Source organism: Cyanistes caeruleus, chromosome 2 (assembly GCF_971803275.1).
Source record: "Cyanistes caeruleus chromosome 2, bCyaCae1.hap1.1, whole genome shotgun sequence".
Lineage (NCBI taxonomy): Eukaryota > Metazoa > Chordata > Aves > Passeriformes > Paridae > Cyanistes > Cyanistes caeruleus.
The window spans coordinates 111,498,198-111,525,788 of NC_141702.1; the positions used below are offsets into that span (position 1 = coordinate 111,498,198).

The 27,591-nt window shown below is 46.2% G+C and overlaps 1 protein-coding gene and 2 long non-coding RNA genes across 10 annotated transcripts; 1 reads left to right on the forward strand and 2 right to left on the reverse strand.

The window, feature by feature from the left end:
• Nucleotides 1-441: 441 nt before the first annotated feature.
• On the reverse strand, nt 442-2,328 carry LOC147655129 (uncharacterized). The gene is made up of 2 exons (XR_015283827.1): nt 1,822-2,328; nt 442-584 (listed from the first exon to the last, which is right to left on the reverse strand). It is a non-coding gene; the product is annotated as an uncharacterized LOC147655129 (long non-coding RNA).
• Nucleotides 2,329-4,983: 2,655 nt separating this feature from the next.
• On the reverse strand, nt 4,984-7,087 carry LOC111926539 (uncharacterized). Of its 4 annotated transcripts, none has more exons than XR_015283828.1 (3): nt 6,848-7,087; nt 6,030-6,430; nt 4,984-5,928 (listed from the first exon to the last, which is right to left on the reverse strand). It is a non-coding gene; the product is annotated as an uncharacterized LOC111926539 (long non-coding RNA). The 4 variants fall into 4 exon arrangements; XR_002863046.2 differs by having other exon boundaries at nt 6,030-6,172; nt 6,848-7,080; XR_002863047.2 differs by lacking the exon at nt 6,848-7,087 and having other exon boundaries at nt 6,030-6,172; nt 6,299-6,841.
• Nucleotides 7,088-7,159: 72 nt separating this feature from the next.
• On the forward strand, nt 7,160-27,590 carry UGP2 (UDP-glucose pyrophosphorylase 2). 5 transcript variants are annotated; one of them, XM_086879195.1, is made up of 12 exons: nt 7,160-7,232; nt 13,336-13,463; nt 13,992-14,099; nt 17,231-17,350; nt 17,429-17,539; nt 20,926-21,111; nt 22,609-22,742; nt 23,382-23,679; nt 24,659-24,856; nt 25,045-25,287; nt 25,671-25,775; nt 26,507-27,590. In XM_086879195.1, exons 6-12 carry the CDS (start codon nt 21,031-21,033, stop codon nt 26,612-26,614), a joined length of 1,167 nt encoding a protein of 388 aa, XP_086735321.1. In that variant the 5' UTR covers nt 7,160-7,232; nt 13,336-13,463; nt 13,992-14,099; nt 17,231-17,350; nt 17,429-17,539; nt 20,926-21,030; the 3' UTR covers nt 26,615-27,590. The 5 variants fall into 5 exon arrangements, with proteins under 5 accessions (XP_086735321.1, XP_086735319.1, XP_086735323.1 ...); XM_086879192.1 differs by lacking the exon at nt 7,160-7,232 and adding an exon at nt 7,619-7,808; XM_086879193.1 differs by having other exon boundaries at nt 7,162-7,232; nt 17,231-17,539.
• Nucleotide 27,591: the final 1 nt, after the last annotated feature.

A 27,591-nucleotide genomic window follows, 5' to 3' on the forward strand; every position in this document is an offset into this window, starting at 1 on the left:
AGGCATTTGGCTGCTGGGGAGCCCCACGTCACTGGCGGAATTTTGGGATGCAGCAGCTCTGGTTGTGGCTTTCCATTGGATTTTCCTAATCCTGTCACCCCAGCCTGCAGCTAACACAAAGCAAAGCAGCGAGTCATGATTGTTCCTCCCGCTCCCTCAGCAGCGGCGCCGAGGATGTGGCACAGGTGGAAAGCGGGAGGTCGCCACTGGCCCTTTGGGCTGCCCCACCCTCAGGGTGTTTGGCAGCACCACCATCAAGGGATAGGCTTCTGCCACTTGAACCATGGGCCCAGAAAAGATCTGGTGGCCTTGAGAGATTTTTATATGCTTGAAAACAGGTGACATTTTGTTCCTTACTCCAGCAGTGGCTCATATAATCCTGCACGTGCCAGGGAAGGAGGCTGGTGATCTACCAATAAAGGGAACAACCATTGCAAGAAATAAAACCAAAATTAATTTATTTTATGCATTTCAAGGGGGAAAAAGGATCACGTGGACACACTGGGGCTGGTCTTCTGCTTGGTTTTGCCGTGTTGCAGGACTAGAGTTGGCTGAAGAGCACCATTCCTTCTCTGGGACAAACTCTGTTGTATTGTTTTACAAGAAAAAATATTCAGAAATGTGGTGAATTGGGAAAAAAAAGTAATCTCTCTGGAGGGAACATTGGGGGGAAGAGAGTTTTGCAAAGCTTGGGGTTGCTGCAGAAGCCTGGGCACAATCCCAGCACATGGGAGGGAAGGGCTGCTGGACAAACAGAGCATTGAATGGTGCCAGTAGGTCTTTCCTGTGCATTTCTGCTCCCTGTTTGCCTCAGGGATTAATGTGTGTGTGCAGGTTAATAAACTCAGTAGCAGTTAGAAGGAAGCTTAGATTTTGTTTTGCTCTTGTTTGTGCCTCTTTGTATTTGATATCGCGTGGTTAATACAGAATTGCACGTGGAAGAAATAGATATGGAGGTAGTTGTTGAGTAAGTATGCAGCCAAATTATTTTTTGGGATAGCTGGGAATAGGAGATGGGCATTTTTAGTACAGATAAACCTGCTGTTCTAATTTGTGGTTAAATCACCCCATAACTAAGGGTTAACCTTCTCTTTCACCTTAAGCCTCTGCTGCTGCTCAGTTCTATGAGAATATTGCATACTTCCCTTCTCATCCAGATTCTAATGTTACCTTAAATTAACCTTGCTTTAAAACTTACTGTTAAACTTTGAAATAAAAATTAGAATTCTCTGCATCTTGTTGGATGAAGCATAAACTAGTGTGTTTAGGCATGTGTTCCTTAACTGCTTGAAGATATTTCCTGTTTTCTTAATCTGAGATATTTTATTAAGACATGTCAGTAGTTTAAGTTTCTCCCATGTGATCGAGAACAGGAGCAATCCAGAGATGATAACCAGACAACTTCAGCCGTAGAAAGGGTCCATCAGGAACCTCAACCAGCCCAGCAAAAGTGAATGCCAGAGCAGAAACAGAATTGGAGCCAGGCTCTTCTCAGATGTTATGCAAGGGGCAGTAGGCACAAGGTTGAAGAAGATAAATTTCAGTAGGATATCAGGAACAAATGTGTTTTCCATGAGAGTGATCCAACAATGGAGCCCAATGAGGACGTGGAATATCTGTCTTGGGATATGATAACCTTGGCCCTGAGCAACCTGATCCAGCAGGAGTTGGAGGTCCAGAGCTCCAGAGGTCCCAGATCTAGAGCTCCTTCCTGGCCTCTGTTTTTCTGCAGATCCATGACTCTTTAGAAAAACCCCTTGGTCTATTGGTAGAGAAACCTGAAAAACTACAGTAACTCCTTCAGTCTTGTTCTTAACTCACTTGTTTGGTGCTTTTCATAGCCAGGTTCACCATGCCCCAGTGCATGTCCTTTCTTCCTGCATGTCCAACACTTCAGACCAAATTACTGGCTGGTCAAACACCTCCTCATGCTCCACTTGGCCAAGCAGAGTGACCTGGAAACCACCAGTCTCCCCTTGCCTCCAGCTGCCAGGCAGGCACCAAAATCCTGCTGAGATGTTTCACTGAACCCACAGGAGGAGTGACCAGCAGTGTTAGTCCCTAATCCTCTGGGCTAGGAAGTTTTGATGTCACAGTCAGCCTCAGTGGGGCAGCAAGGGAGGCTCATCACCCAGTGGCTGAGCCCCATTCCTTGCAGACCTCCAGGGCAGGCCCTCAGCACCAGCATTCCAAGGTCCACCACCATGCCCCAGGCTGCAGGGAGCCTGCCTGACCACCCTGCAAACCTTGGGAGGTGAATGAGCCTGGCATGTCCCTGCAAGGCTCTCCCCTCCTGGGATCGCTGGGTGGGCACACAGATGGGTCTGAACTAGGTCCTGGATCCAGTCCTGGGTGCGCAGGGGAGGAAGGGGAAGGCTCTCACCCCGCTGCAGGCGTAATGAGCCTTTTTTCTCCCATGTCTCCAGCACTTGGCTTCCAGCCCTGAAAGGAAGAGAACCGTGCCAAGAATTTCCACGGCTGTGTCCAACAGAGCAAGCTGACACCTGATTTGCTGTTAATTATAGCGGTGGGAATAGGTCCAGGGGCAAATGTGAAGGGGTGACAACCGGGTGGCGATAAGGACAAGACTCATCTGTCATTTGTCATAAGGGCTTGTCGGGAGGGTTTTGTTTCCTGTGAAAAAACAGTAAAAAGGCTTCTAGCACGCAGAGAAGCAGCTGGCAGGACAGGACCTATAGAAACCCTGCTTTCCCCTCTGGCTGTCTTCCCCCAGCACCTCCAGACCAGAGAGGGCTGCGTTGTTCCCAACACCCCCTCCCAGCCCCACGCCAGGAGCGCGTTTTGCGTGCCGGCATGCCACCAGGCGCCAGCCACCACAAAATTCCTGCAAGAAGGGAGGTAAAAATAGACCCTGAATTATTCCAGACCTTTTGTCCAGCCTATCTGTGGGTGAAATAACCCCCATTCTCTTGTGAGGCCTGAGCAGCTCCAGCCATTCCCAGCACCACCGAACCCCCACCAAACCCGGAGAGCCTGCCCTCAAAGCCTCTGCTCCATTCCTCTTTGGATAAGTTCCTTTTCAAGAATGCTGCTGCTCCAAGGGGGAGCACCCAAAACCTGTAGATGGCCCCTGCTGAGGCTGTCAACAGGAGATTTTTAGGTGCAACCAGGCTTATTTCTGATTCAGTGGCTTTCAGCTGTTGCTGCAAAGGTGTGCTGTGTGTCCTTGCTTTAAACATGGAAAAGAGACAGAGAGAAAGGCATAGAATTAAAAATATTATCTTAATTTAATTTAATTTTATATTTTATTTTGTTCCAGCATTGAACCAGGTGGAGTTGAACAATGGCTATGTGAGCACGGCATGGGTAGGGAGAATCCCATTTCTTAAACTAAAATGAAATGAAATGTGAATTTTCATCCCTTTTTAAATAGAAGGAATTCAGAAGAAGGCAGTGACAGGTTTCTGCACCTCATGTTGAAGCCCTGGGGTATCACAGACCGGTGCCACAGGGATATTTTTCAATGCTGCACTTTGAAACCTTTGATCTGTTGGGTGCTATTAAACTCGTTAATGCTTTACGTCCTCCCCGGCTGATGCCCGAGCGCGGACTGCTTGGACTCGGCTGCTCCCCAGCCCGCAGGGACAATTGGAAGAGGGAGTGGGAGCGATGGTGCTCGCTGATGAGCCTCCGCTTGTTTGGGAAATACTGCAAATGGGTGTTGGTCAGGAAACAAAGCTCCGGAGCAACCGGGAATGTGTCGGGCGGCTGCTGGATAAACAGGAGCCGGCAGAGCTCAGGTGCAACCGTGCCCCGTGTGCCCCACCCAAGGGAGCCCAGAGGTGGCCTTTTACTGCTGCCAGTCACTCACTGTCCTTCTGGGCCAACATTCAGATTTAAAAAAGAAAAAAAGTCAAATAAAAAGAAAAATTACAATATATAACTATACGTATTATACAGGTTTTCTAGACCTGTATATTGTATTGTATAATACTGTATATAATATATAGATACACTATATATATATAGTATAATATTGTATCATTTCTAGCACATCCATAATATAAATGTATATAGATTAAATATATAGAAACATTTAAGTAATAGATGTTTATATTACATACACACACACGTCCTTGGGGATCCCTGTGTGTATCATGTCTATGTTGCTGGATGCCTGGATGCACCTGGAATTACATGTATATAATATAAATTCCTGGATTTATATTGTAGGTGAAGTTGTAAAGATACGTTTATATAATATAGAAAAATATATGTGTATAATATACATAAGATATAGAATATATATTACTACATATATGCATATCATTATATATATGTATCATTACATATATACATGTTACAATATTATATATTATGTATTTGTATTATGTATTGATATCATATATATTATACATACATCTCTAAATATATAAAAATATATATATATAATATATTACTATTATATATTACTAACAAAGAAATGGCCATAAAGCAGCTCATTACCATTTATATTATTTGGACAATAACAACAACAAAGATTTTTCTATTCTTCCCTAGTCAGTAAATTAAAATGTTTACACCTTGGCTTTCCAGCTGCCTCCCAGCCATATTTCCTTGGCATTTGCACTGTCTTTTCCCCATAAACATGTATTTCCATTATCTGCTGACCCTTCTCAGCCTGAACAAATCAGTTCATTGGCAATAAATGAAGTGGCTGAAAAAAAAAAAGGAGAGAGGGAAAATAAATGTCCTCAGTGGGAAATTTCATAAGGAGGGCTAAGGAAGAAATAAATGAGTGGTATCAAAAGGGGATGCTTGGGCTCCAGAAGAGCTTTTCCACCTCCCCTTGTCACCACTAACCTGCAAGCCAGAATGAGCCCAGCCAAAAACTGACAGTGCTGAGCCAAAACCAGGATGGGGAGAAAGGCTGGAGTAAGGGCAGGGACAGGACCAGTACTTTTGGCAGCATCTCACATTGGTGTAAGCTTCTCAGCTGATGAAACCAAAGGAAATCACTACTACTGTATTTATTTATTTTATTTACAAGGCATATTTACGAGGCAGTTTGTTTATGAGGCATAAAACCAGGCAGGGGTTTGGTGCCTCTATCCCGTTGTTCCTTTGTGATGCAGCCCTGGGTTCCTGGAAGATGCTGAATGCCCTGGCTGAGATGGTGACATCAGGCACTGGGGGAGCAAAAGGTTCTTTGTCATTTGGGGCAGTTAGACCTCTCTTTGACGTTCCTCTGTCTACTCAACCCAAAATTGCCGCTCCCTGCGCATCCCCAGCTGGTGATTCAGGAGGCTGCACAAGCAGATAAACCTCTCCCTGAGTTTAATCTAGCTCAAAAGCTTTACCAAACTTTGCTGGTTTTGGACAGACTCGTTCTGGTTACCTCAGTGACAACGACAGCACCAGCGCTCAGTCTCAACTGTTCCCTTCCTCCCATAAACCGCAGAAAAGGAGTTTTTCCCCTGGTTCCACCACAGTGAGATGGGTTACTGGAATTAGTTTTATCTCTGCTTATTATCCTGTAAGTCATGCTTGTAATTATCCTTTAAAATGACAGCTGTACAAAAGTTGCCCCAGTCCTATCCAGAGATGATCTAGGCTATGTTTGGCTTGCAGGTGTTGGATGTGGGATCATAGCAGAGCTGAGCTGTAGAAAGAGAGCAACAGGTTTAAATCAATGTATTTTAATGAACAGAGGAAGGACAGGACTGGGGCTGATCTTGCATTTAAGATAGCAGCAAGCTCCCATCAATGCCTAGAGAAAAGGAACAGGATTTTGCTGAAGTACTGGAGTGAAGCCAGGACTTTTTTCCTGGTGGATCCAGGAGCATCTTCCCTGATGTCAAGAAGGCAGCATGCAGTGAGCCCTGTACGGTACAAAATGAAAAGGGCTGCTCCCAGGTTCAGTGGATTGGGATGTAAAATTCGCAGGGTCTTTTCATTTTTGGTTTTCTGAAAAGCAAAGAAACAGGCAGATGCAGAGGTGAGCCATCCCACCCCCAAAATGGACTGGCTCATCCTGGTGGTTACCTGGTTTATCCCAGAGAACTTACAGGGAGCTTCAGCCAGGAGGGATGAAATCCACTCTGCCCATCCCAGGAAAGGGATCCACCTCTTGAAACTGGAATTCAGCAGCACCCTGCCAATTCCCACACCCTCTCCTCCTGCTAACAGGGCACTGGTCTGCAGTTTGATTCTGTGTGGATGCAAGGATTCAGTGATGTATTACATATGATTTGATATAAAAGAATATATCACAAGGCCATATAGAGTTGATAAAAAAAAAAAAAAAGAGAAAGTAAAAACCAGGGTGGTGATTTACCTGCAGGGTGCTGGGGGGTATTTATGGCAGGCAGGGTCACAGGGGTTTCTACCACAACTGGGTGTCACCACAGTGCACAGGGAAGCCCAAGCACTACTGGGAAGCATCTTCAGGCAAAAATAGGGGAAATATCTGACAAAGAGGGAAATCACAGCCCAGCTCAGGAGCAACACTTGGCCTCTGGCACCTGTGTGCTTCCCAGGGCTGCTGCACCAGCACGGCAGCTCCCCAGCCCTGAATGTGGCCATGAACCCGGGATGGAAAGCCATGGGTGGAGATGCTCTAGCTCACGGTACACTCCATAAATCAGAAATACTTCAATAAATCAGAAATACTTAACAGAATCACCGAATCAAGCGGGTTGGGAAAGACCTCTGGGGTCATCGGGTCCAAGCCAGGACAGAACACCGCGGTGTCGGTCAGACACCGAGTGCCACGTCCAGCCTTCCCTAAAACACCTCCAGGGACGGTGACTCCACCACCGCCTCCCTGGGCAGCTCGTTCCAATGTCCGATCACCCTTTCTCAAGAAATTCATCTCACTGCCCACCCTAAACCTCCTCTGGCGCAGCTCGAGGCCGTGTCCTCTCCTCCTGCCGCTGCCTGCCCGGGAGCAGAGGCCGGGCCGCAGCCTCCTGCCAGGGAGCTGCGGGCCTCGCAGGCTCCCCCGCGGCCCCTTCCCAGCGGGTGCAGCGCTCCCGGGCCCGCCGCTCTCCGGAGCCGGAGCCGCCGCTCCCGCCCCGCTTCCCGCGGCCGCCGCCGCTCGGGGCCGGGGGGCGGCCCCCGGGCCCCGCCCACTTCCGGCGGCGGCGGCGGCGCGCGAGGGGCCCGCCGGGATGGGCGCGGGCCCCGCCCCCGCCGCGGGGGGAGGGGGTGGGCGGGGGCGCGCGCGGCACGCGGGTCCCCGCCCCCCGCCCGCGGTGCCGCAGGACGAGGTGGGTTCGGCGCGGCCGCCGCCGGCACCGCCCGGCCCGGGCGGGGGCCCCGCGGCGCGGCCCGGCCCGGGGCGGCGGTGGGGCGGGGCGGGGCCGCCCCCGGCCTGGCGGCCGCGCGGGGCGGGCGGAGCGCGGGGCGGCCGCGCCGGCCCGGCCCGGCCCGGCCTGTCCCGTCCCATCGCGTCCCGGAGCGGGGAGGAGGAGCCGCGCCGGGAGCTCCCCGGGGAGGCGGGCGGCCCGGCCCGGCGGGGAGGGGAGGGGAGGGTCGGGGGTGGCGAAACCCGGGGCGCGGCGGGTCCGCCTCTTCCATTGATGAAATTTAAATTGCTCGGGGTTCGCCGCCCGCCCGCCGGCCCGGGAGGGACTGCTCGGCCGAGGGGCAGCGCGGCGGGCGGGCGGGAGCTGCCAGCGAGGCCGGGGTCGCCGCCTCTCCCGCCGCAGCCTCCGCAGGGGCGGCAGCCGCGCTCCGGCCCTTCGCTGCCCGCCGCGGGGCGGAACCCCCCGAGCGAGGCGCTCCGTGCTTGCCCAAGTGTTTGTGTGTTGGTCAAAGCGCGAAAATGTCGGCTCTCGTGAAAGGTAAGCTGACGCGCTTTGTTTTTCTCGGCTCCTCCGCCGTGCGTACGCGGGGCTGCGCTGTGTTTTGGCTCCGCTGCTCCCGGTGGCTCGGGGGCAGCAGCCGGGCTGCGATGTGCCCGGGCTGCCCCGGAGCCCTGGCCGTGATCCGGCGGCGGGGCCGGCCCGGCTGGGCTCTGCCCGGCCCGGCCCGGCCCGGCTCGGTTCGGCTCTGCGGGCGCACGGCGGGACCGGGCGGCGGGGCTGTGCACGGCCAGGGGCTGGGGCATCCTGCGGGACCTCGCCAGCGCGGATCGCCCCTCTCCGCTAAGCCGTCTGGTAAAGTTGCGGGAGGATGGATGCCGAGGTTGAACGTCTTTGCTATTTCTCTTTTATTTTCGTAGTTTTTTGCTTGTTTTGCTTTTTTTTTTGCCTTTTTTTTTTTTTTTTTTTTTTTTTTTTTTTTTTTTTTTGAGGCTTGAGTGTGTTTTGGTGGTTTTTGATGCCGGTAGGCTCCGGCGCTCTCCTTTACTCCTCTCGGCATGTGTGAGCGTCTGTGTGTACGTGGTCTCAGTTTCGGATTCCCTGTAAAGCACGGAACCAGCCCACAAGAGGTCATTTTGGGAAGAAAAATTACTTTGGTGCATTGCCGTTGCAGTTTTCTTTCCCTGTTTTCCTGTATTCCTCATGGTGCGGGTGTGCTTTTTTGTAATGAAATACGTGCCTGTAGGGTTCCTTAATATAAATCCTCACAGGCCTGTCCACAGATGTAATGCTGCCTGCAGAAGGAGCACGAGTAGCTCGTTTTCTGTACAGACTTGGGTGTTGCAGGCAACTGAGGCTCTGGGAAATCAGTGTCCCTCACACGGTGGATGTCCGGGGCTGGACAATGCTGGTTGTGTGAAGGCATCACCTGTCTACAAGTATCCTGTGACACCTGGGCAGAAAGCTGGCAGCTGGAGGAGGAAAGTGTTTCCAGCACGTTGCTCAACTGGCCACTCTGAAAGTTATCTTGATAAGACCTTGTGAAGTTGATGAGGAAAATATATTGCTAATTGTTCTTTTTAAATGGAATTGGCTTATCTCAGACTAGTGCTGAAGGTAGCCATCTTGCAGGGAAGTGCTGATATTTCTGAAACGGAATGCTGTAGAAACCTATGTAAAGATCATAACTGGTTTTTAAAATATTACCAGAGATTTGACGATCCCGAAAGCCTTCTAAAAAAACCCCAAAACCATCCACTGTTTAGGTACTCTTTTGTCACGTCAATAGTACTAAAACATATTGTCATGTCAAGTGATATTTTTAGCATGAGGATCATCTGCTAAACTGGGAAATTTAGCAGTGTCTGACTGTAACACCTAAACTCTTGGTGTGTGCAGCTGGCAAGAACAGCTTCCTGGGTTGCAGATTTCTGAGTTAGCTCAGGGTAATGTGCTCATCCGTCAAGAAGAGTCAGAGCATAAAGGTTTCACTTCACGTATGCTTCAGTCCAGCGTGTGTTGGCAAATTTTGCCTCTAGTAGTAGGAAAATGTTTGTAGAGGCTGAGTGGGTATGTTCAGTTCTAAAATTCCAAGTAGTATTCGTTAGCATGGCACGCTAGAGTGTGGGTATTTAAAGAGACTTTTATCCCTGCCAGAGATAAAAATTGCCTTGAACTTTAAGCGGAATTGTTGGAAGTTAAGGCATTCACTCTGTACCCTGAGCACAGAGTTCAAGGATAGAGCCTTTAAAGTTTAGCTGAGTGTTGTAACTTACTGGCCACCCTTCTTGGTTTTTATGCATTAGTTTGGCTTCAGGGAGACTTAAATAATTTTCTGATGTAGGTCTTTCTGTATACTTACTTGGATTGTAAAAGTAATCACAGTTTTTAACCCTCAGCCCAAGAGACTCCCTGCTTTTTCGTGAGAGAAGTTCTTGCTTGACTTGTCCCACAAGCCCCTCCTGTGCCGCCTCCTTGTACACGTCGTACCAAGGCAGTGAAGTTCCCTTCTGAGTGGATTGATGAACGAAATTAATCAATCTTAACATTTTCTCTGCTTTTAATGCAGAGTAAGAGGAAAGACAGCAGAAAGGAAATATGTGTAAGCCCCTCAGTAAGAGGTGACTGCTGTTCTGTTCTTGTGCAGTTTTCCTGAAGAGACCTGCCCCTTATATTCTTTCTGGCAGTGTACAAAGTCCTCCTTTCTATTAGCTTGCTCTGATATACCATGATTTGTTTTCTCATACGTCAGTTATAAAATAAGGCATCATAAACCTGCCAGTGCTCTTCTGTGTGCTGTAGCTCGTGCTGTGAGGGCAGGGGCCAGGTTAGGAGTCAGAGCAGAGCACAAAAGCCTGCTAGAAATAACAGTAGGTGGGGGCAGGAGGGTTGGAGTGAAGTTCTCCATGCGTCAAACACCACCATGAACTTGACTGAGGTGCCCTCCTGTCTCTGCTGCTCAGGGGAACACTTTCTACCAAAAGCATTAAAATGAGATAGCCTGTGTGGTTGACTTTGCAAAGCCCAGTGTCCTCTGAAGTTTCAACTATTTAGTCATGCTTTTCTGGTCTGTGCTCATTTCCTGTGTGGGCAGGTCCCCCAGGAGTCTTCCACTACCTTGTCCCACCCTTTTCTTACGTCTGATGCGTGTTCAAGAACACTGGTTTCATAAAAGTGGGCTTAGGCTGAAATATGAGGCATTGGTTGCGAAATAGCTTGGAAGAGATATTTCTTTTTTAACATAATTTGGGATTTTATGGCCACATGTATCCTTGGAAATCCCTTTCTGCAATTATCCGTCACCCCAGCCTCCCATCTGATTTTTAGAGGCACAGTAACTACTTTTTATTATGGCCTTAGGAAATTTTAGCTGCCTGCAGGAAAGAACTGCTTTCAGATATGCAGTTGCACTGGCCTTTCAACTTCCTTGTTGCTGCTGGGTGAAAAGGGAAATCAATCTTCACCTAGGCTGTTAAATTCAGCTGTAGTTTGTGTTAAAGGACTGCCGTTGTCTTTCTGCTGGCTGTAGGCTGAGATGAGTGAATACCATCTCCTTCCCAAAAGCTCTGAGGAACAACTAGAGCCAAGTTTGCTGATATCGTGCACCAATACTAACTACTCTGGGGAGCCTTTAGAGAGTGCAGCCCAAGTCCTGGTGGTCATTCCAAGATAAATGCTCAGAGCCTCTGCCTGACAGTGGCATGTTAAGAGCACAAGAGCTGTCGCTTGCTGTTTCTCTTGGCTCTTAGTTACAGTATTCACATTCTTACCTATGCAGAATTGATACTTTTCTTGCACCAGGCAAGCACATGTTTTTATGGACTCCAGCCATATCCTTCCTCTCTCTTTCCCTGCAATAATAATAATTGGACTAACAGCACTAGCAATGCTCTGCCCGAGCCACCGTGTCCTGACACATTGGGTCTGGACGAGGCCGTGGGGTCCCAGCAGTTGCTAAATGTTAAATGTAAAGCCTAAATGTCCCCCACTGCTGCTGAAGGGTACGGCACTGGCAGCCTGGGGTTCTGTGAGAGCTGTCCCATCCAGCTGCTGCTCTGTGTGCCTGATGCCTGGTGTTGGAAAAAGCAACAGGTCTGCTTTGCTTTCCTGCGAGGATGCTGGTGATCAAATGTGTTTAGCGTTTGCTCATTCAGTTTGTGAAGAGCTTAGAATATGACAGAAAAAAGAAGAGACCCCTAAACTAGGACATTATTATATATTTACTTTTATGATGACTTTTAATTTCAATTTGTTTGTGATGTTGCTTAGTCTCTTAAGTGCTTTTTCCTGGTAGACACAAATCTTTTGGCTAATAGGAGCAGAACAAGCTTTTCTTACATACATGGCAGCCTGGGGAGGCTGGCTGTGCCTCCCTCAGCCCCAGTGTGTCCCACGGCACCACCGAAGGTCTCTGCTGAGACTTGGGATGTGCAGAGCTCCTTAGGAGATGAGTTACATCACACTGGGAGCCTCAGATGTTCTCCAGGCCGGCGAGAAATGGCCACTGTTGTTGCTGTAACAGAAGTGCTGTATTATAACATGTTGCAGGGAGGGTTAGAAACATATGAAAGCATCTCCTGGTGGTTGTTTCGGTGGGCATCACCCCAAAGGGCAGGAGTGAAGGGAGTAGTTGTCGCAGTTTGGTGTTAGGCATGAAGCTGGTACAGACCTCCTTGTTTTTCTGTAGGAAAAAGTGCTTCCCAGTGGAGAGCTGCCTGTGTTTTCACACATTTGACCTGGAAGGATATGCCTAACAGGCTTTCAACTCTTACCTGCTTTTACTACTAAATAAAGCATTTGATTAAAAAAAGGACCTATTGTTCAGTGTACTGTTCATCTTGAGCTGGCGTTTTCCCGTGTTGCACCACACATACTATGTGCACTGCAGCACTTGTCTGTCTTTTTTTTCTCCCTCCCCTACCTGCAAAACAGTGCAGTCAGGAAAATGGCTTCTGTGGGCTTCAAAGCAAGGATTAGATACTGTCACTGAGGCTGAGGCTGTGGAATACTTTGCTTAGAAAAAGAAAATAAAATAAAAATTGCATTAAAATGAGCCATCTTTGGCTTTCTTAGACATTCTCAATAGAAGAGCCTTTTAATGCATGTTCTCAGTAAGTAGACTTTAAATGCAGGTTCCTCTTCTAACAATGTTTTCTCTCAGTGTCGCTCTGTTCACTTGTAAAGTTCTCTTCTGTCCCTTTTTTGCACTAGTATTCAGGGTGTTTCTAAAATCCAGCTATATTTGGCAATACATCACTCCCTCTGTTACAGGGAAGTGATCACTCAAGGGATTTGGCAGTAATTAAATTAACTGAGGTCTTTAGAGAACATACTCAGAATGTCTTTTGAGAATACACTCGCTTCCAATGCTTTGTGTTGGAAAATAAAGTCTTGTTCTCTCCCAGTTCTTTCTGCAGGGTGGACATGATAAAATATTTGTGTATTTACTCTTTTTCACGTTTGTGGAGTTTATCACTTTCAAAAACAAAACAAATGCTGAAGTGATAGACAGCCCAATTTTCTAGGTTGCTTAGTAACTGAAGTGCATGCTGTCGTGTGAAAATACTCATGACAAAGTAAGGGAATGTTTACTGGAACAAACAGAAGATCCTGTGAAAGTGCACTGTATAAATAATTAAAGCATATGTTTTTATTTGCTTGTGGAACAGAGGCATACCTTCAATCACAATGTTCTACGTAACTTTTCACTGAGAAAATTCTTCTTTTTCACATTTCTACTTGCTAAAGTGTGTCGATACGGTAGGATGTGACTTCTCTAGCAAAAAAGTGCAGTGTTGCAGATTTTTGGATACTTCTTGAGATGGACCATTGGCCCTTTGGTGTACTTTTGAGTTTTGCAAGAAGGGTCATTATTCTTCGGGCCCAGTTTAAGACCTGTTCCCCAAGTAACTAGGAACAAAAGCTTTAGATTCCTGGAATGCTAGCACAGTGACAAAACAAGACTAGATTTTATGAGTTTATCAGTCTTTTAAAATAAAATAGGAGGCTATTTGTAATCTAAATAAGCTATTTTTTTAAAATTAATTTTATTTTATTTTTATTCAAGATTTCAGCAAAGCAATGTCTCAAGCTGGCTCCTCACAGTTTCAGGAAGTCATTCGGCAGGAGCTGGAGTATTCAATGAAAGTGGAACTCGATAAGATACTTGCAACTGCACACTCAAATGAGATAGAGGTAAGGAGCACAGAGTGGATGTACTCAGAGCATGAGGAATGGGATGCAGGGCATTGAGGCAAATCTCAGAAAGGAGATAAATCCTTATTTTTAGGACGTGCTCTGATCCTGTGTGGAAGAGTAGCCAGGATACAGTGTCAGTAGGAGACTTTCAGTTACCTCTAGACTGGGTGACAGAGTTATTAAGTGTTTAATCATCTTTAGTTATTAAAGGTTGTGTGTAATCTTCAGTGGATTACAGAAAGGGAGGGTAAAGCTGTCATCTTAAATGTTGGGCCAAATTTTAGTGGTTATGATTTTGACAAAAGACTTGTTGTGGAAGTATCCAAGTTAATTTTGTATTCTGAGTTTTAGTGAAAATGAGATTTTGGTAACTTCTGGAATTGTACCTAAAGTTCAGCATGTCTACTTCAGTGCTAATGAAATTACTCTCGTGAACAGACTGTACAACAATTTGTAGAAATGCTTCTGTGATTGAGTAGGTGTGCATTGAATACCAGCATTAACTAATGCATTTCTTCTTTGTAGCATACTAAAAAGGACCTGGAAGGATTTAAGAAGCTATTTCATAGATTCCTACAAGAAAAGGGACCATCTGTAGACTGGGGGAAGATTCAGAGACCTCCAGAAGATTCTGTAAGTTGTGATTAAGTGACAGTTTGTAAGGAAAATAAAACTGGTCATTGCTAGTTAAGATAAATGATGTATTCACCCATCAAATGGGTCCCTCTGCTGTGGTTCTATAAAACCACGTAGGACAACACTTGGGGTTCTAACTGAGAAATAATTATTTGTTGACATATGTTGTATGTCTTCCTGAACATCAGGTTCTGCTTAACATATGTGTCAAGTTCTTTGGTATTTTTTTGTTAGCTGCTCTGGGAGCAGGGGAACAAAATGGGACAGATGCCACCTCACCATTTGGTACCTTCTCTGGAGTAAACTTGTGTTAGAGGGGAAGCAGGGAGGACTGTTGTTGTTCCCATTTCCCTCCTGCCCGTAGGAGAAGGTTGCACGTCTCAGATGAGACTGTTTCCAGCAATCCTTTATGTTTAATAATTTGAAAGGGACATATGGCAAGTGGGCTGGGTAATAGAGCTCATTTAGCAACTTCTGTAACCTGCAGCAGTTCAGCAGAAGCGAGGGATCTGAAACAAGGAGTTGAGTGTGGGGGGTTTTGGAGCCTGATTTTCTAATGTTGTCATGTTGTTGTAACTTATAGCATGCAATTTGAGCCACTGCTGAAAAAGCACTATGTATTTTTTCAGCACTGTTTAGTATTAAAATAAATACTTCCTATTAAACCTAACCTCATTTTATTGATTCATCAGTGGCCTTAGGCTGTCCTTTGACTCTTGTGTAACGAATGGTGTAGCCGTGCTACAAATCCTTGCTTTTCCCAGCGTAGCTATCTTGGCATATTGCAGGAGTACTGTGTGCTCCCAGGCCTGTGGTTTCTCTGAGGCTCTCTGTGTGCCTCAATCGAGGCTCTGTTTCCCATGAAAGGCAGGCTGTCCAGTTACTTCCAGAACAGATGCAGGGCCGCTCTATAAAGCGTTGAAGAATGATGCTGTTTTAGAGCAAGTCTAGGGTTTTTCCAAGGTTGAGTGTTTTCTTTTAACTTCAAAAACATGTGATGTCTCTCTTTTCTGTACTGTAACACTGAATGGAGTGTTGCTCTGGGGAGAGAAGTCTGCCCTCAATGAAGAGGCCAGGGTGGGAAATTGGAGTTCTAGATAAGATGACTTATAAGGAAGGCTGAAGAAAAGGGGATTTCTTTCAGTGTAGAGGGGCTGAGACTCTGGGGAGGGGCGATAGGTCTTTTAAACATGTAAGAAGGTAGTTAGGACAATAAAGGGATAAACTCTTCCCTGTGCCAAGTGAAGGCCTGGGATTAAATTACAGATATTTGATGCAGGTGAATGGCAGCTTTGTGGAGAGGAAGAGCTGTTGTCTATTTTTCAAGTTTTGCACACCTTCGGTGGAAAAACTTACAAGTTCTGGAAGTACCCAGGTAGGACATCTGGAGCAGATGTCAAACTGGAGGTTGTGGTAAGGCTCTGAAGTAGGACTGGGGCCATATTCCCAGGCATGGATATTCCTAGGCATGGCAAGCTGCTAAAAAAGAACTGAGAGAAAGGTCTAGCTTAAGGTCAGAGGGCTGAGTGGAGAAGGGCAGGATTAGAAAGAGTATCCGTCTTTTTCCTTATGGCCTGTGCTACTCATTCTCAAATGTGTCCCTGTAGCAACTTTTGATGAGAGAGAAAGGTAAGAATTCTGCAAAATCAGATCACTTCTGGTCTGATGAGATGCCTGCATGATGGTAAATGAAATTTTGCTTCCTAGCATGAACTCTTTAAGTCAAGTGATCATGCTTGATAAGTGCCACAGAAGAGAGTTAGGGCAAAATACCTGCAAACAGACTTCCTCCCATGCCTTCTTCACTTCATAGTAAATACCCCTTTCTTTAGGGATACTTGGATTTTCTGATCTGACAGGAGGTGGGTTTGAGTGCTTATGAAAACTGAGAGCAAAGTGAAATTTCTTTATTTTGTTTTTCTCCTTTTTGCTGCCCACAAGATTTATATCTCTCTCCCTGCTGTATCCACTCCCTCCTTTTTTCAGGGACAATCTGTGGAAAGTGAAAAGGGTTCCTCATAAGACACATTCCAAGGGACCTTCTCCCAGATTTTTCTTTGCTGAGGAATATGACTTGTGGAATTACTAAATAAAAGTTGATTTCCTGAAGACCAGAATTTCAGAATTACTAGTCCAGTTGGTATGGGGAAGAACAGTATGAGCTTTTAGAAGGGGTAAAGAGGGATAAGTTTTGAAGGGCTGCAGTACAGAGTTCTTTGGGACAGGTATCCATCTGTGAACGGATATTTCACTCAGCATATTTTGTCTGAGTGCTTCTGTTCAGTTCCAATTGAGTTTTCTTTTCCTAGCTATAAAACCTCAGAGCATATTCTCCGCCTGCTCTTGTTAGAACAGTGCAGGGGTTGGTGTATAGAAGTGTTTGCTGGTAATCTTGCAAGTGATTTATAATTGCAAGTGATTTATAATTGCCTGAAGGGATGACCTTGTTTTATGAGGTGGTGGGATGCTTGGCTGCTTGGAGAATCTCACACTGCAAGGATCATGGCCTAGAAAGCACCAAATTCTCTGCAGTGTGAATTTATTTGCCTGTGATTGTTTTGGAGAATTGCTTTGCTGCTGGGAATTCTGGCAAGTATAATCTTCAGCTGATCCCTAGGAGAGCAAAAAGCATATGTTGAGGCATCTATGTGCCTCTGTGTGTATAAACACACAGACATACGTGTGTATCTGTAAACAGAGGCACACCAAAAATCTGCCAGAGTGTGGGTTTGTTGATTTTTTTTTTATTTATTTAGCAGCTTAAAAAAAGTTCATGATTAGTTTATTGGATTTATGGGCTTTGTCTTTTAGGTGGGGAAGAGTGTTTCAGGCTTTTGCCCAGTGCCAAGGGATCCTGTTGTGCAGAATTCCTGGTCTAGTGTGTTATGTGTTGTATTTGTTCTCTGAATGAAGCTTCTGCTTCTTCCTGAAGACAAGTAAAGGCTCCTGTCAATAAAATAGAACAGAAATTATTGCTTTGTAGTATTCCTGTTTTTCTCTGCAATGGGGGATTTCATCCCTGACCTCCACATTTTCACAGTGTATCAACTTATACTGATGACAGTAACAGAAGATTGAACCCATTTCACACTATATTGGTAAACCTCTGACTTGTTTTTTCCTTCCAGATGCTTTGCTTTCAATATGTCCAAAGGCTTGCAGTGCTAGCTCGCATAGTTAGGACCCATAACTGTTACAGTCTCCAGAGAAGAAAGTACACTGAGAGTGCCAGTTAACAGGGAGAGGAGGTAAAGAATGTGGACATGGCAAGTGTAACTTAATCCCCTCCATGTAGATTACAGCGATCTGTTTGTTTGAATTGGAAGCAATAGCAAAGTCCTGCTGGGAGGCCTCTGAGAGAACTGCAGTGATCAAGTTAACCTCAGAACAGCAATGCAAAACCTCATCTGGGATGTAAAGAGAGCATCTGAAGCAATGTGAGTGTGAAAGGAGCTTGTCTATTAGAGCCTTTGTTTTTTTCTTCCTCAGTGGTTGGATTCTTGTCTGCAACTCAGGTTGTCACCTCAGTGAGCTATATCATGAAGGAAAAGAATGAATGTTATGCCCTTACTCAAAAGCTAAATATCTTCTTAATCTTCCAGTTTGGAAACAGGTTTTAAGGGTTCATAGAATCATGTAATGGTTTGGAAGGGAGCTTAAAAATCGTCTTGTCCCACCCCCTGCCATGGGCAGGGACACTTTCCACTAGACCAGATTGCTCCAAGCCCCATCCAACCTGGCCTTGAACATGTCCAGGTATGGGGCAGCCACAGCTTCTCTGGCTGACCTGTTTCTCTGGACCTTCTTCCTAAGATCTGATATAAATCTCTCCTCTTGTAGTTGGAAACTATTCCCCTTCTGTCCTTATCAGCCTGTGTAAGAAATCTCTCTTCCTCTGTAAGCCCTCTCCAGGTGCTGGAAGGCTGCTGTAGGGTCTCCCACAGCCTCTTCTTCTCCAGGCTGACCACCCCAGCTCTCTCACCCTGACTTTGCAAGAGGGCTGTTCTCTCTCTGATCACCTTTGTGGCTCCCCTCTGCACTGCTCTAACAGGCCCACAGATTTCCTGTGCTGAGGACTCCAGACCTGGGTGCAGCCCTGCAGGTGGGGTCTCATGAGGGCAGAGACCTCTTCAATTGGTGCTATTTCTAGAACTGTCCCTCGGTGCTGAGTAAATGTTTCCTCGAACTGTAAGTACATATTCACTCCCAGGGGCGTCCTCCTTTCCGCTCTGCCCACGATGACAGCCCCGATGCTCATTTTGTCTGTCTCTGACAAACTCTTGCAAGCCTCCTTGCAGTAGGAGTGGGCTGCTGGAATCTGTTAGTCAAACTCCCAACGTTGCCTCATCCAGGCTGTTCCAAGAAATCACTTCTGTGACATTGGCTGCAAAACAAAAGAAGCTGCATATGTCATCTTAGAGCAGTCCCAAAGCAGGGCTGCCAGACGTGTCCCAAGCGAGTAACACTGCAGCCATGCGTCTGTAAGACATGTCATTCCTGCCCCTGGCTTTTCCTGAAGAATTTCCCCATCAGCACGCACTTGTCAAGCACACTGTTCCGAACCCTTTGAGCAAGAATTGATTTTTATTGCTGTGGAGTGCTTCTCCAGTGGTGTATAAGCTTGTGGGTGATGAGGTAGTTGTGCATATTGGTGCCTGCACGTGGCTGGAACTGTTGGGTTGATAGAGCTCCCATCCAGCAGTCCTGGTGCTGCAACATTCCTGCTGGAACTTGACTTTTTGTTATTCTCTGAATTAAAGACCCTTCAAGATCCAGGGCTTTGTTGCCAAGTTGACGTTTCCAATGCCTGTGCCAGAGGAAACTGAAACATTTAGTGAGGCTGAGTCATAAATTTTGTGTTGTAACTGGTGCAGCATCCAGTGAACTGAGTCCTTGATGGAGCTGCTACCTTCTTCAGGACTTTTACTCTGAATGCACAAGCTGGTTTCAGGCATGATAGCAAAAGCATCAAAAGGTAGTCGGCACTTTAGCAAAAGCAAATGATTTTTGAGGCAGTCTGGCCCTGAACTGGGTGTCAGACTTTCTGCTTTTTGTGAGTGATGCAAGAAGAACATAGTGAGACTTGAAAGTTGAGATAATTTTTTGGATGTTCAGACAGTGTCAAAACATCATGGATGTGACTCACATCCCACCCAGCTAAAGTTCAAGATGAAATGTTTTTAATCCATGTACAAGTCTAATGTAGGGTGTTACTGCCCTTGGAGTGGATGGGAAGCAGTAAATCTGTCTAGGTCCTGCTGGTGGCAGAACGTTCATCGAGCTTCCTGATGTACCTCCAAGCCATTAAACGCAGGATTTATCATCCTGTTGTTAATGAGCAGTTGTTTTTCAGGGTGTTTCAGTCTGAACATAATCTCTGTTGTTGACAAAGCACAGCAAGAGTCTGCATTTTGTGCACTTCTGTTCCTGAAAAGTTCCTGGCAGTTTGGAAGGAAGCTCCTGCCTGTGTCCCCATGAGAGGGCAGTGATTGTGGTGCTGCTTTCTGGCCTCCACGTGGAGTTCTCTTATCTTGCAGTACAATCCTAGAGGCTTTCCAGGTCCCATCAGGCAGAATTTCCCTAATGTGAGGGATCTGCCCTGATCTGCTGCCGGTGGTGTCCCGGAATGCTGGAATTGTGCAAGCCTCCTCTCTACCCCCGCATATCCCAGTAAGAAATACGGCTCTTGTTCCAGGGCAGTGTGAATTTCCATTTGAACCCCAGCCCTTGCCCAAAGCAAACACAGCTCTGAAAACTACTCTGTATGTATTTGTTTTTGGAAACCAGTTGTGGATCTTACACACACCCCTTATCAGAATTAAAGTAATTTTCTAGCAGCTAGAATGCTACAGCACTGGAACACCAGGGCTTTTCATCAAAAGAAAATCTCTAGAAGGGCAGGCTAAAGGATAATTGTATTTATTCTGCTCTAACAGTTTCGGCATGATTCTTACTGTGGCATTGTTACCATTATTTCTTTGACTTAGGTGCTTTGAATTAGGGGCCAGCAGTACTTAATGTGAGGCATACTGTCATCATGAGCCTGATTTTGCTTTCCTCATGAGCCCCAAATGTAGCCCAGACTGTTCTGAAACCTGTAGGAAACAGCTGTCAGTGAGGTAGAGGACTCCTGTAAGGTGTACTATGAGCTGGATGAACACATTCTGAAAACAGCAGAATAAGAACTGGAAACTCTTCCACTTTGTATCATGCTGTCGGGAGAAATGAATTGTATCCAGAGTAGTGGCTGGAATAAGAATCAGTTTAGACTGAGTTAAAGAACCAACATTTTCCCAAGAATCTTGCCTTTGACAACCTCAGAGTGCCAAAAAAAAAATAAAATAAAAAAATCTATGAGACTCAGCTGCTCAGGGAAAGAAGGTTATATGCCTTGCATGTAGAGCCTGGTTCTTAAGTTGTGGCCTGACTGAAAGGGCAGAGGGGCAGTGTTAGATGGTTCCAAGGAAACCCCCTCCCCTTCTGCAGGGCAGGAACAGGGTTGTGACAAGTGGCATAACTGGCCTGACTTCTTCTCATCTGAATGAAGTTGGTGGTGCCTGGTGTCACAAAGTCTATAGAACCTCTTGAGAAAAGAGGTTATTGTAGTAACAAACCCAGGTTATTTGTATCATAACAAATCAGTTATTGTAAACTCACTTTGCAGATGTTCTTTAGTGTCATAAGGCATGTGAATAAATGTGGGTTTTATCACCAGATTGTAAGTTTTGAAAGTTTTTAGGAGAAAGCAGTTTCTTTCTGAATGTCTGACTACTGTTTTTTTTGGGTTGGTTTTTTTTTTTTTTTTGTTCATTTGTTTTCCCAGATCCAGCCCTATGAGAAGATCAAGGCCAGAGGCCTGCCTGATAACATTGCTTCTGTCTTGAACAAGCTGGTGGTGGTGAAGCTCAATGGTGGCTTGGGCACAAGCATGGGCTGCAAAGGCCCCAAGAGCCTCATTGGGGTGCGGAACGAGAACACCTTCCTGGACCTGACGGTGCAGCAGATCGAGGTAATGTGGGATGAGCTTTGCTCGCTGCGTTGGAGGAGGCAGCACACACTGAGCTGCTCCTGCATGGCTTGTTCAGAGGGATCAGGTGGAGCTTTGCCAAAAGAAAGAGGAGAGGGAGACAAGGCCTGGTCACGGTGCTGGGGTGAAGCGGAGAATTCCTTTGGGAAGAGCAGACACGGAAGGGACGGTGCAGTCAGGGATTGAACTCAGTGCCCCCACGTGTGTCAGCACAAGCTGTGATCCAGCCTGTGCACACCAGCCTGGACAGGGGGATCGTGTCCAGGAACACAAGCAGTCACACTGTAGAGCTTGTCTGGCCTGGGTAGCTCTGGGCTTGTTTCTGACTCCTCCAGCTGCAAGTTTATCTTTTCAAAAGAGGGGTTTTTTAATGTGCATTAGAACAAAGCTTTCCACACCAGCTCCAAGTTCCTTGATGCATTTAAACTCCTGTGCTGGAAGAGGTTGCTGGCATTTTCCTCTCCATCTAACTCACTGTCCCATAGGATGGCCCCTCTCCCCCTCCAGTCAGGCCACAATTTAAGAAGAGCAAAAGAAAACAACAGCTGCTGGTGTTGGGAGAGGACATTTTGGCTTATGTTTTTAATGCTGAATATTCCTCTTCCAGCAGATAATGAAGACAGTTATTAGAGTAGGAGGTGGGGTGTGCCTGCTCCATGGTTTCTGGAGTGCCAACAGTTTTTGCCTCAGTGTGATGTTTGGAGTGGCTCTCCCATGTGTGTGAGATGGTTCTATGGCAAACTCAGATTTACATCCCACTGATGCAGTCCTTCTTCCAAAGCATCACTGTGGAAGTCTCTGACTCCACCAAAGTGTAATGATCCCAAATGCTTCAGCAAAGGAGGGTGAGCTGATACAGAAAGCTTAAAACTCACTCAAATGTCTTTTTATTTTCCCCTCTGCACCTTCTATTTTTGGTGGAACTGCTATGATCTCTGATTTTTTTGCCTTTGTTGTGCACGTGGAAATGCTCTTACGTATTTCAGCTCCATGCCATAGATTCCCAAATAATTAACACGGTGACATTTAATTTATTATGTGCTCTTGATACAATTGTCCATCTCTGTCTGCCAAGAAAACTTGGAAGTGCTTCCTGTGCAGAGACAGTATGGAAATGTCACCTTGACAAACTGCAGCAATTTGATGGAAAACATGCCTTTTGTAATCAACAGTAGCTAAAACTTCAAATTATCATCTTGTGGCATTGTGGTTTCAAATTTTAAACCTCAGTGAAGGTTTAAAAACAAAGATTGACTAAAGATGCATTAATTAGTGTGGGTCTCATCTTTACAACTAACGAGGATATATTTTCCTTTACCTGATTTATTATCCTTTCTGTAACAAAAGTGCATCTTTTCTTTTTCCCATGCATTCATTATTTCCAGTCTGTTTCACCTAATTTCTTTCTCCCAAAATCTCAGGTGTCAGGAGTTAAAGCTAATAATACATGCTGAATTTACCATTTATTTCCCATCTCAGCATTTAAACAAATCCTACAACACCGATGTTCCTCTGGTTCTCATGAATTCCTTCAACACGGACGACGACACAAAGAAAATCCTGCAGAAATACAGTCACAGCCGTGTGAAGATATACACTTTTAATCAAAGCAGGTATCAAAAGACTTCTCCACTTGGGGTAGAAGGAAAAACTAGTTTGTTTCTCCATATTCCAAATGGGGTGGGATTTGAGTTAGAGGTACTGGGGCAGCAGTGATGTCTTCTGTACCCATGTTCAGTCTCTTCTGGGCCTCATGGAGAGACTGAGACATCAGGGGGTTGGGCAGGGTCAAGGGCAATGTACTAAAATTGGGGAGAGGGGGGTGTGTGGGCCCCAGTTTCTAAGAAATGTACAAATAGTGGTGTACTGGATGCTGGCCACTTGATTCCTGAATTTGCTGTTGGTAGCCTTGGGCTCTGGAGGGAGACAGAGCATGGTTCCTTACGAAGAACAAACTCTAATCCAGGTGGCAGCTGGGGTCAAAGGTGTGTTTGATATGCTCTGAACCTGCCTGTCAGAGGAAAGTTGGTTTGCAGTGTGGCCTGAGAACTGCAGCTGTAAATCCTTGAGTAGATAGATTGCATTCTGTACCTTCTCAGTGACGGCTCAGGATTTGGGTGAATCTTCCAGTTCAGAATACCCAGGAAAAGCATACCTCCAGAAGCACATGGAGCTGCACCTTAACAGTAGTATTTTGATTTTATGCTAGTCTGACACTGGTGAGAACGTAACAAGAGCCATTGTCCTCACAGGTATCCCAGAATCAACAAGGAAACTCTGCTGCCAATAGCCAAGGATGTCTCTTACTCAGGAGAGAACACAGAGTGCTGGTACCCTCCAGGCCATGGAGACATCTACGCCAGCTTCTACAACTCTGGGCTGCTGGACAACCTCATTGCAGAGGGGAAGGAATATATTTTTGTGTCCAATATAGATAATTTGGGTGCCACTGTGGACCTTTACATTCTTAACCACCTCATGAACCCACCCAATGGAAAACGCTGCGAATTTGTCATGGAAGTCACAAACAAAACCCGGGCGGATGTGAAGGTAAAGGGAGATGGGTGAAAGTCTGAGTGTGTTGGTGGCCATCTCCAGCCTCCTCTGAATCCATGGATTCAGACATACACCCAGTCTCCTCATAGCTATTTTAGGCACCATTTAACACATCAACTCGGATCTAATTTGAGATGCACAAAATCAGCAAGTTTAGGAAGTTCTAATTCACGGAACAGATTTGATCTGTGTTCTGGGCAGCAGCAGACAAGGACAGTCTGGGCTGGACTGGAAGCACAAGTGATTTGTGCAGGGTGCAGGTCACAACCTCTGCACCTTCTCTGAGCTGTCACATACACAGGGGCAGAAGCTTGAAAACGGCACTGAGGGCTGGGATGCAGCAGTTGTGTCTCACAAAACTGCCCGAGCCACTTCCCAACCCTGCATTGCACAGCTCTGTGTGGCACAGCTGCCCATCTGCTCCTGCCCTAACCCCAGCTTTGTACAAAGTCCAGGAGTGACATTTCTCAGAGGTTTATGACGTATATCAAATACTTGTAGCCTGCAGTAATTTGTCCTGCAACTGTGCTCTTCCTCTCTTCTTTCATATGTGAGAATGAGGATTTGGATTTTCTCTGTGTTCATTGGGAAAGCTCTGACTTAGCCCTATAAAAGCACAGCAGTGCACTATAAGAGTACTTAGATTTAATTTAGCTTTTGCTCCATCATCTAACAAAGTACTGCTGAGGGTGATTTTTGACAACAGCAACATTTGCAAAATATTCTCAACAACCTTCATTAAAGGAATTAACTGTCTTGGAGTGCTGAAATATGATCGTTGGACAGTCCTGACTGTACTTTAAACATGCTCTATAATTAGTAACCTGGTAGCTGGTTACTAAAAACAAGAAATGTGTTTTCTCTGGGGTTCAACTTCAAATGCCAGCAGACCAGTGCATCTGCCTGTGTTGAGGGCAGGATTTCTCTGGATTCTCATGAACAGGACTTAAACCTTCTCATTTGCCCCTTGCAGGGTGGCACGCTGACGCAGTACGAGAATAAGCTGAGGCTGGTGGAGATAGCTCAGGTCCCTAAAGCACACGTGGATGAATTCAAGTCTGTGTCGAAATTCAAAATATTCAATACCAACAATTTGTGGATTGCTCTGTCTGCAATTAAAAGGCTGCAAGAGAAAAATGCCATTGACATGGAGATCATTGTTAACCCAAAGGTAATCAATCAGCTGGCAAGGGTTTATAGGATGTTGACCCAAACAAACTTCTAGTTTCTGGGTGGGTAACAGGCACTGCTGTGTCTCAGAGCCAGACTGGGGGTGAGGGTGGAGCTCTGGCTGACGTTGGGCTCCAGTTCTGAGCGCCAGGACCTGCTCCATGTGTTCACGTGAGATTTCTCTTCCAGACTCTGGATGGAGGCTTGAATGTTATCCAGCTGGAGACTGCAGTTGGTGCTGCTATCAAGAGTTTTGAGAACTCTCTGGGGATAAACGTACCTCGTAGTCGTTTCCTGCCTGTGAAGACCACCTCGGATCTCTTGCTCGTGATGTCCAATTTGTACAGCCTTAACGCGGGGTCTCTAACGATGAGCGAGAAGCGCGAATTCCCAACAGTGCCTCTTGTCAAACTGGGAAGCTCCTTCACAAAGGTAAACACCTGGTGTTCGCCTCTTTGAATAAAGATACAGTTCATAGCAATAAGGAGTGAAAAGTGAGGTTTGCCTTATCTACCTCTGCCCACCTGGGCCTTCCCTTTTGCTCTTTGTAAAGGCTGTGAGAGTACAGGTATTTCCTGTGCATGTTGGGTGCTCCTGCACCCCTCAGCTGAGCAATGGGAGGTGAGCTGGCAGCCCCCCACCGTTCCTCACACTTGTTTCTGGAGGAAATCACAGTTACAAAGTAGCAACTTTTATATTGAGTCAGATGTAGGTTACAGGGAGGTTCCTGAAGAGTATTCAAGAGGTTCCTCCCACGCTGGTCTTTATCCACAGATGGCTTTAAAACTGTCTCTGTTATTTCCGCTTTCCAAAAGGTTCAAGATTACCTGCGAAGGTTTGAAAGTATTCCAGATATGCTGGAGCTGGATCATCTCACGGTTTCAGGTGATGTTACATTTGGGAAGAACGTTTCATTAAAGGTGAGTGTGCAGTGGGGATGCCACTGCAATAAACATGACTGATCTCTGCTCCTTGGCAATCGATCCTGCGGCAGTGCCTGTACAGAGTCCATGGGAGCACTCCTGGAACTCAGTCCCACCTCCCTTCCCAGGCTGGCCTTACCACACCTTTTCAGGCCTTTTTGCATCGCTTTGGGATTCTTGATTTATTGGTAAATTAGGAGCTGAACAAATTAAGTTTCTCAAATTCTTCCTTAAGATCTTGCCAGTCCTGGCAGCACCTGCAGTTCTCTAGGGCAGTCTGGCAGGTGACAGGGCTGGAAGGTGGTGCTGCATCAGCTGGCACAGGCTGTGGGCTCTGAGCTGTCCCTCTTTTGAGGGTCCCCTCTCTGAGCTGTCCATGCTTTTGCTGTCCAATTGGAACAGGAGCCTTCCTGGGACACAGCCAGGGGTGGGAGTAATGTTTTTCCACTTCAAAGCAAGCAGACATGATAAGAGCCCTTAAAGCAACCATGTGTTCAGTAAGTTACCAGTCCTGCTTGTGGGCAGACAGGCTCTAGCATGGTAATTAGAGGTTCCCAGTAATGCTTGTTTAAAACCTTTTTCTGGGGGGAAAAGACCCCCAAATACAACTGAATGCACTCAGGCACTGGCTGTGGTACATCTGACACCTGACTGCTCCTCCAGACCACCTCTTTCCACATCAACAGGTAACAGGTTTCTGAACCCTGTTTTCTTTTCTGTAACCCCAGGGAACAGTCATCATCATTGCAAACCACGGTGACAGGATTGACATCCCAGCTGGAGCTCTACTAGAGAACAAAATCGTATCTGGCAACCTGCGGATCCTGGACCACTGAGTCCAGGAGAGGGCACGGTCAGGGCTGGGGCTGCAGCGCCAAACCAGCCTCACCGTGGAAGAACCTTTTAAGCATTAAAAATCTAAGTACACAGAGGGCCTATGCTTTGTCATCTTCACAGTACCCTGCAGTATTAATTTAAAATTTTCTCTTGCTTATCTTTAAGCAGCCACATAAGCGCCATGGATGTGCGTAAGTAATGCTTCAGTCCTTAAAGAGATTCTGTAACTCAGTTAATATAACCTTGAAGTGCAATACTGTTTGTCTTGCGGGAAGATGGACAGATCTTCTTTGATAAGAAGTTCAGAGGCTCGCCTCGACCATTCAGTAGTTTTGAATTGCTTGTAACTGCAGAAATAAAGCTGTGAAGCAATACATGTGGGACAACATGGTTGGCAACTCCTGTGACGTTTTAGGAAGGCACAGTTGAAAACCAAAAGTTTCACTACTGCTAAACAGGCTCTTAAAACCCTGTATTTCATGTGCTCACAACCTGTAGCCCTCTTCAACCCCCCCCCAAACTACAAGTGGGATGTCCTATCCCAGTTGTATGTCGAGGTACTGGGGTAAGGCTGTCAATACCTCCATTTCCGTATCGTGAGAGTGGGAATCATCCGTGTTCCAGACTTGCCCAAAGAATCCAATACTTGAGAAAAATGCCTCAGTAGCCACGTGTGGTGTTTGCTTTTTCACATCCCATTTAAGACTGGATCTCCTGTTAATATCTTAATCTTTGATCTGCCCTCTTTTTTCAATAAATGGATCACGTTGACTACACCTATGTTCATATTGTCACAGCCATGTATGTTAATTTATCTTCTCTTGAGTTTCTAAATTTGTACAGGAATCGAAATCCCTGTCCTGATCACTATTGATTTCTTAATGTTTCTCTTGTATTTACATGCAGACAACTTTATTTTATAAGCTTAGTATAACACTGGTATGTATCATTAAAGAAGTTGGTCTTTAAAAACAAC

Coding starts and splice junctions, on each gene's coding strand:
- UGP2 (XM_086879196.1), top strand. Junction 22,743..23,381: donor TACACTTTTAATCAAAGCAG/GTATCAAAAGAC, acceptor TTGTCCTCACAG/GTATCCCAGAATCAACAAGG. Junction 23,680..24,658: donor AAACCCGGGCGGATGTGAAG/GTAAAGGGAGAT, acceptor TGCCCCTTGCAG/GGTGGCACGCTGACGCAGTA.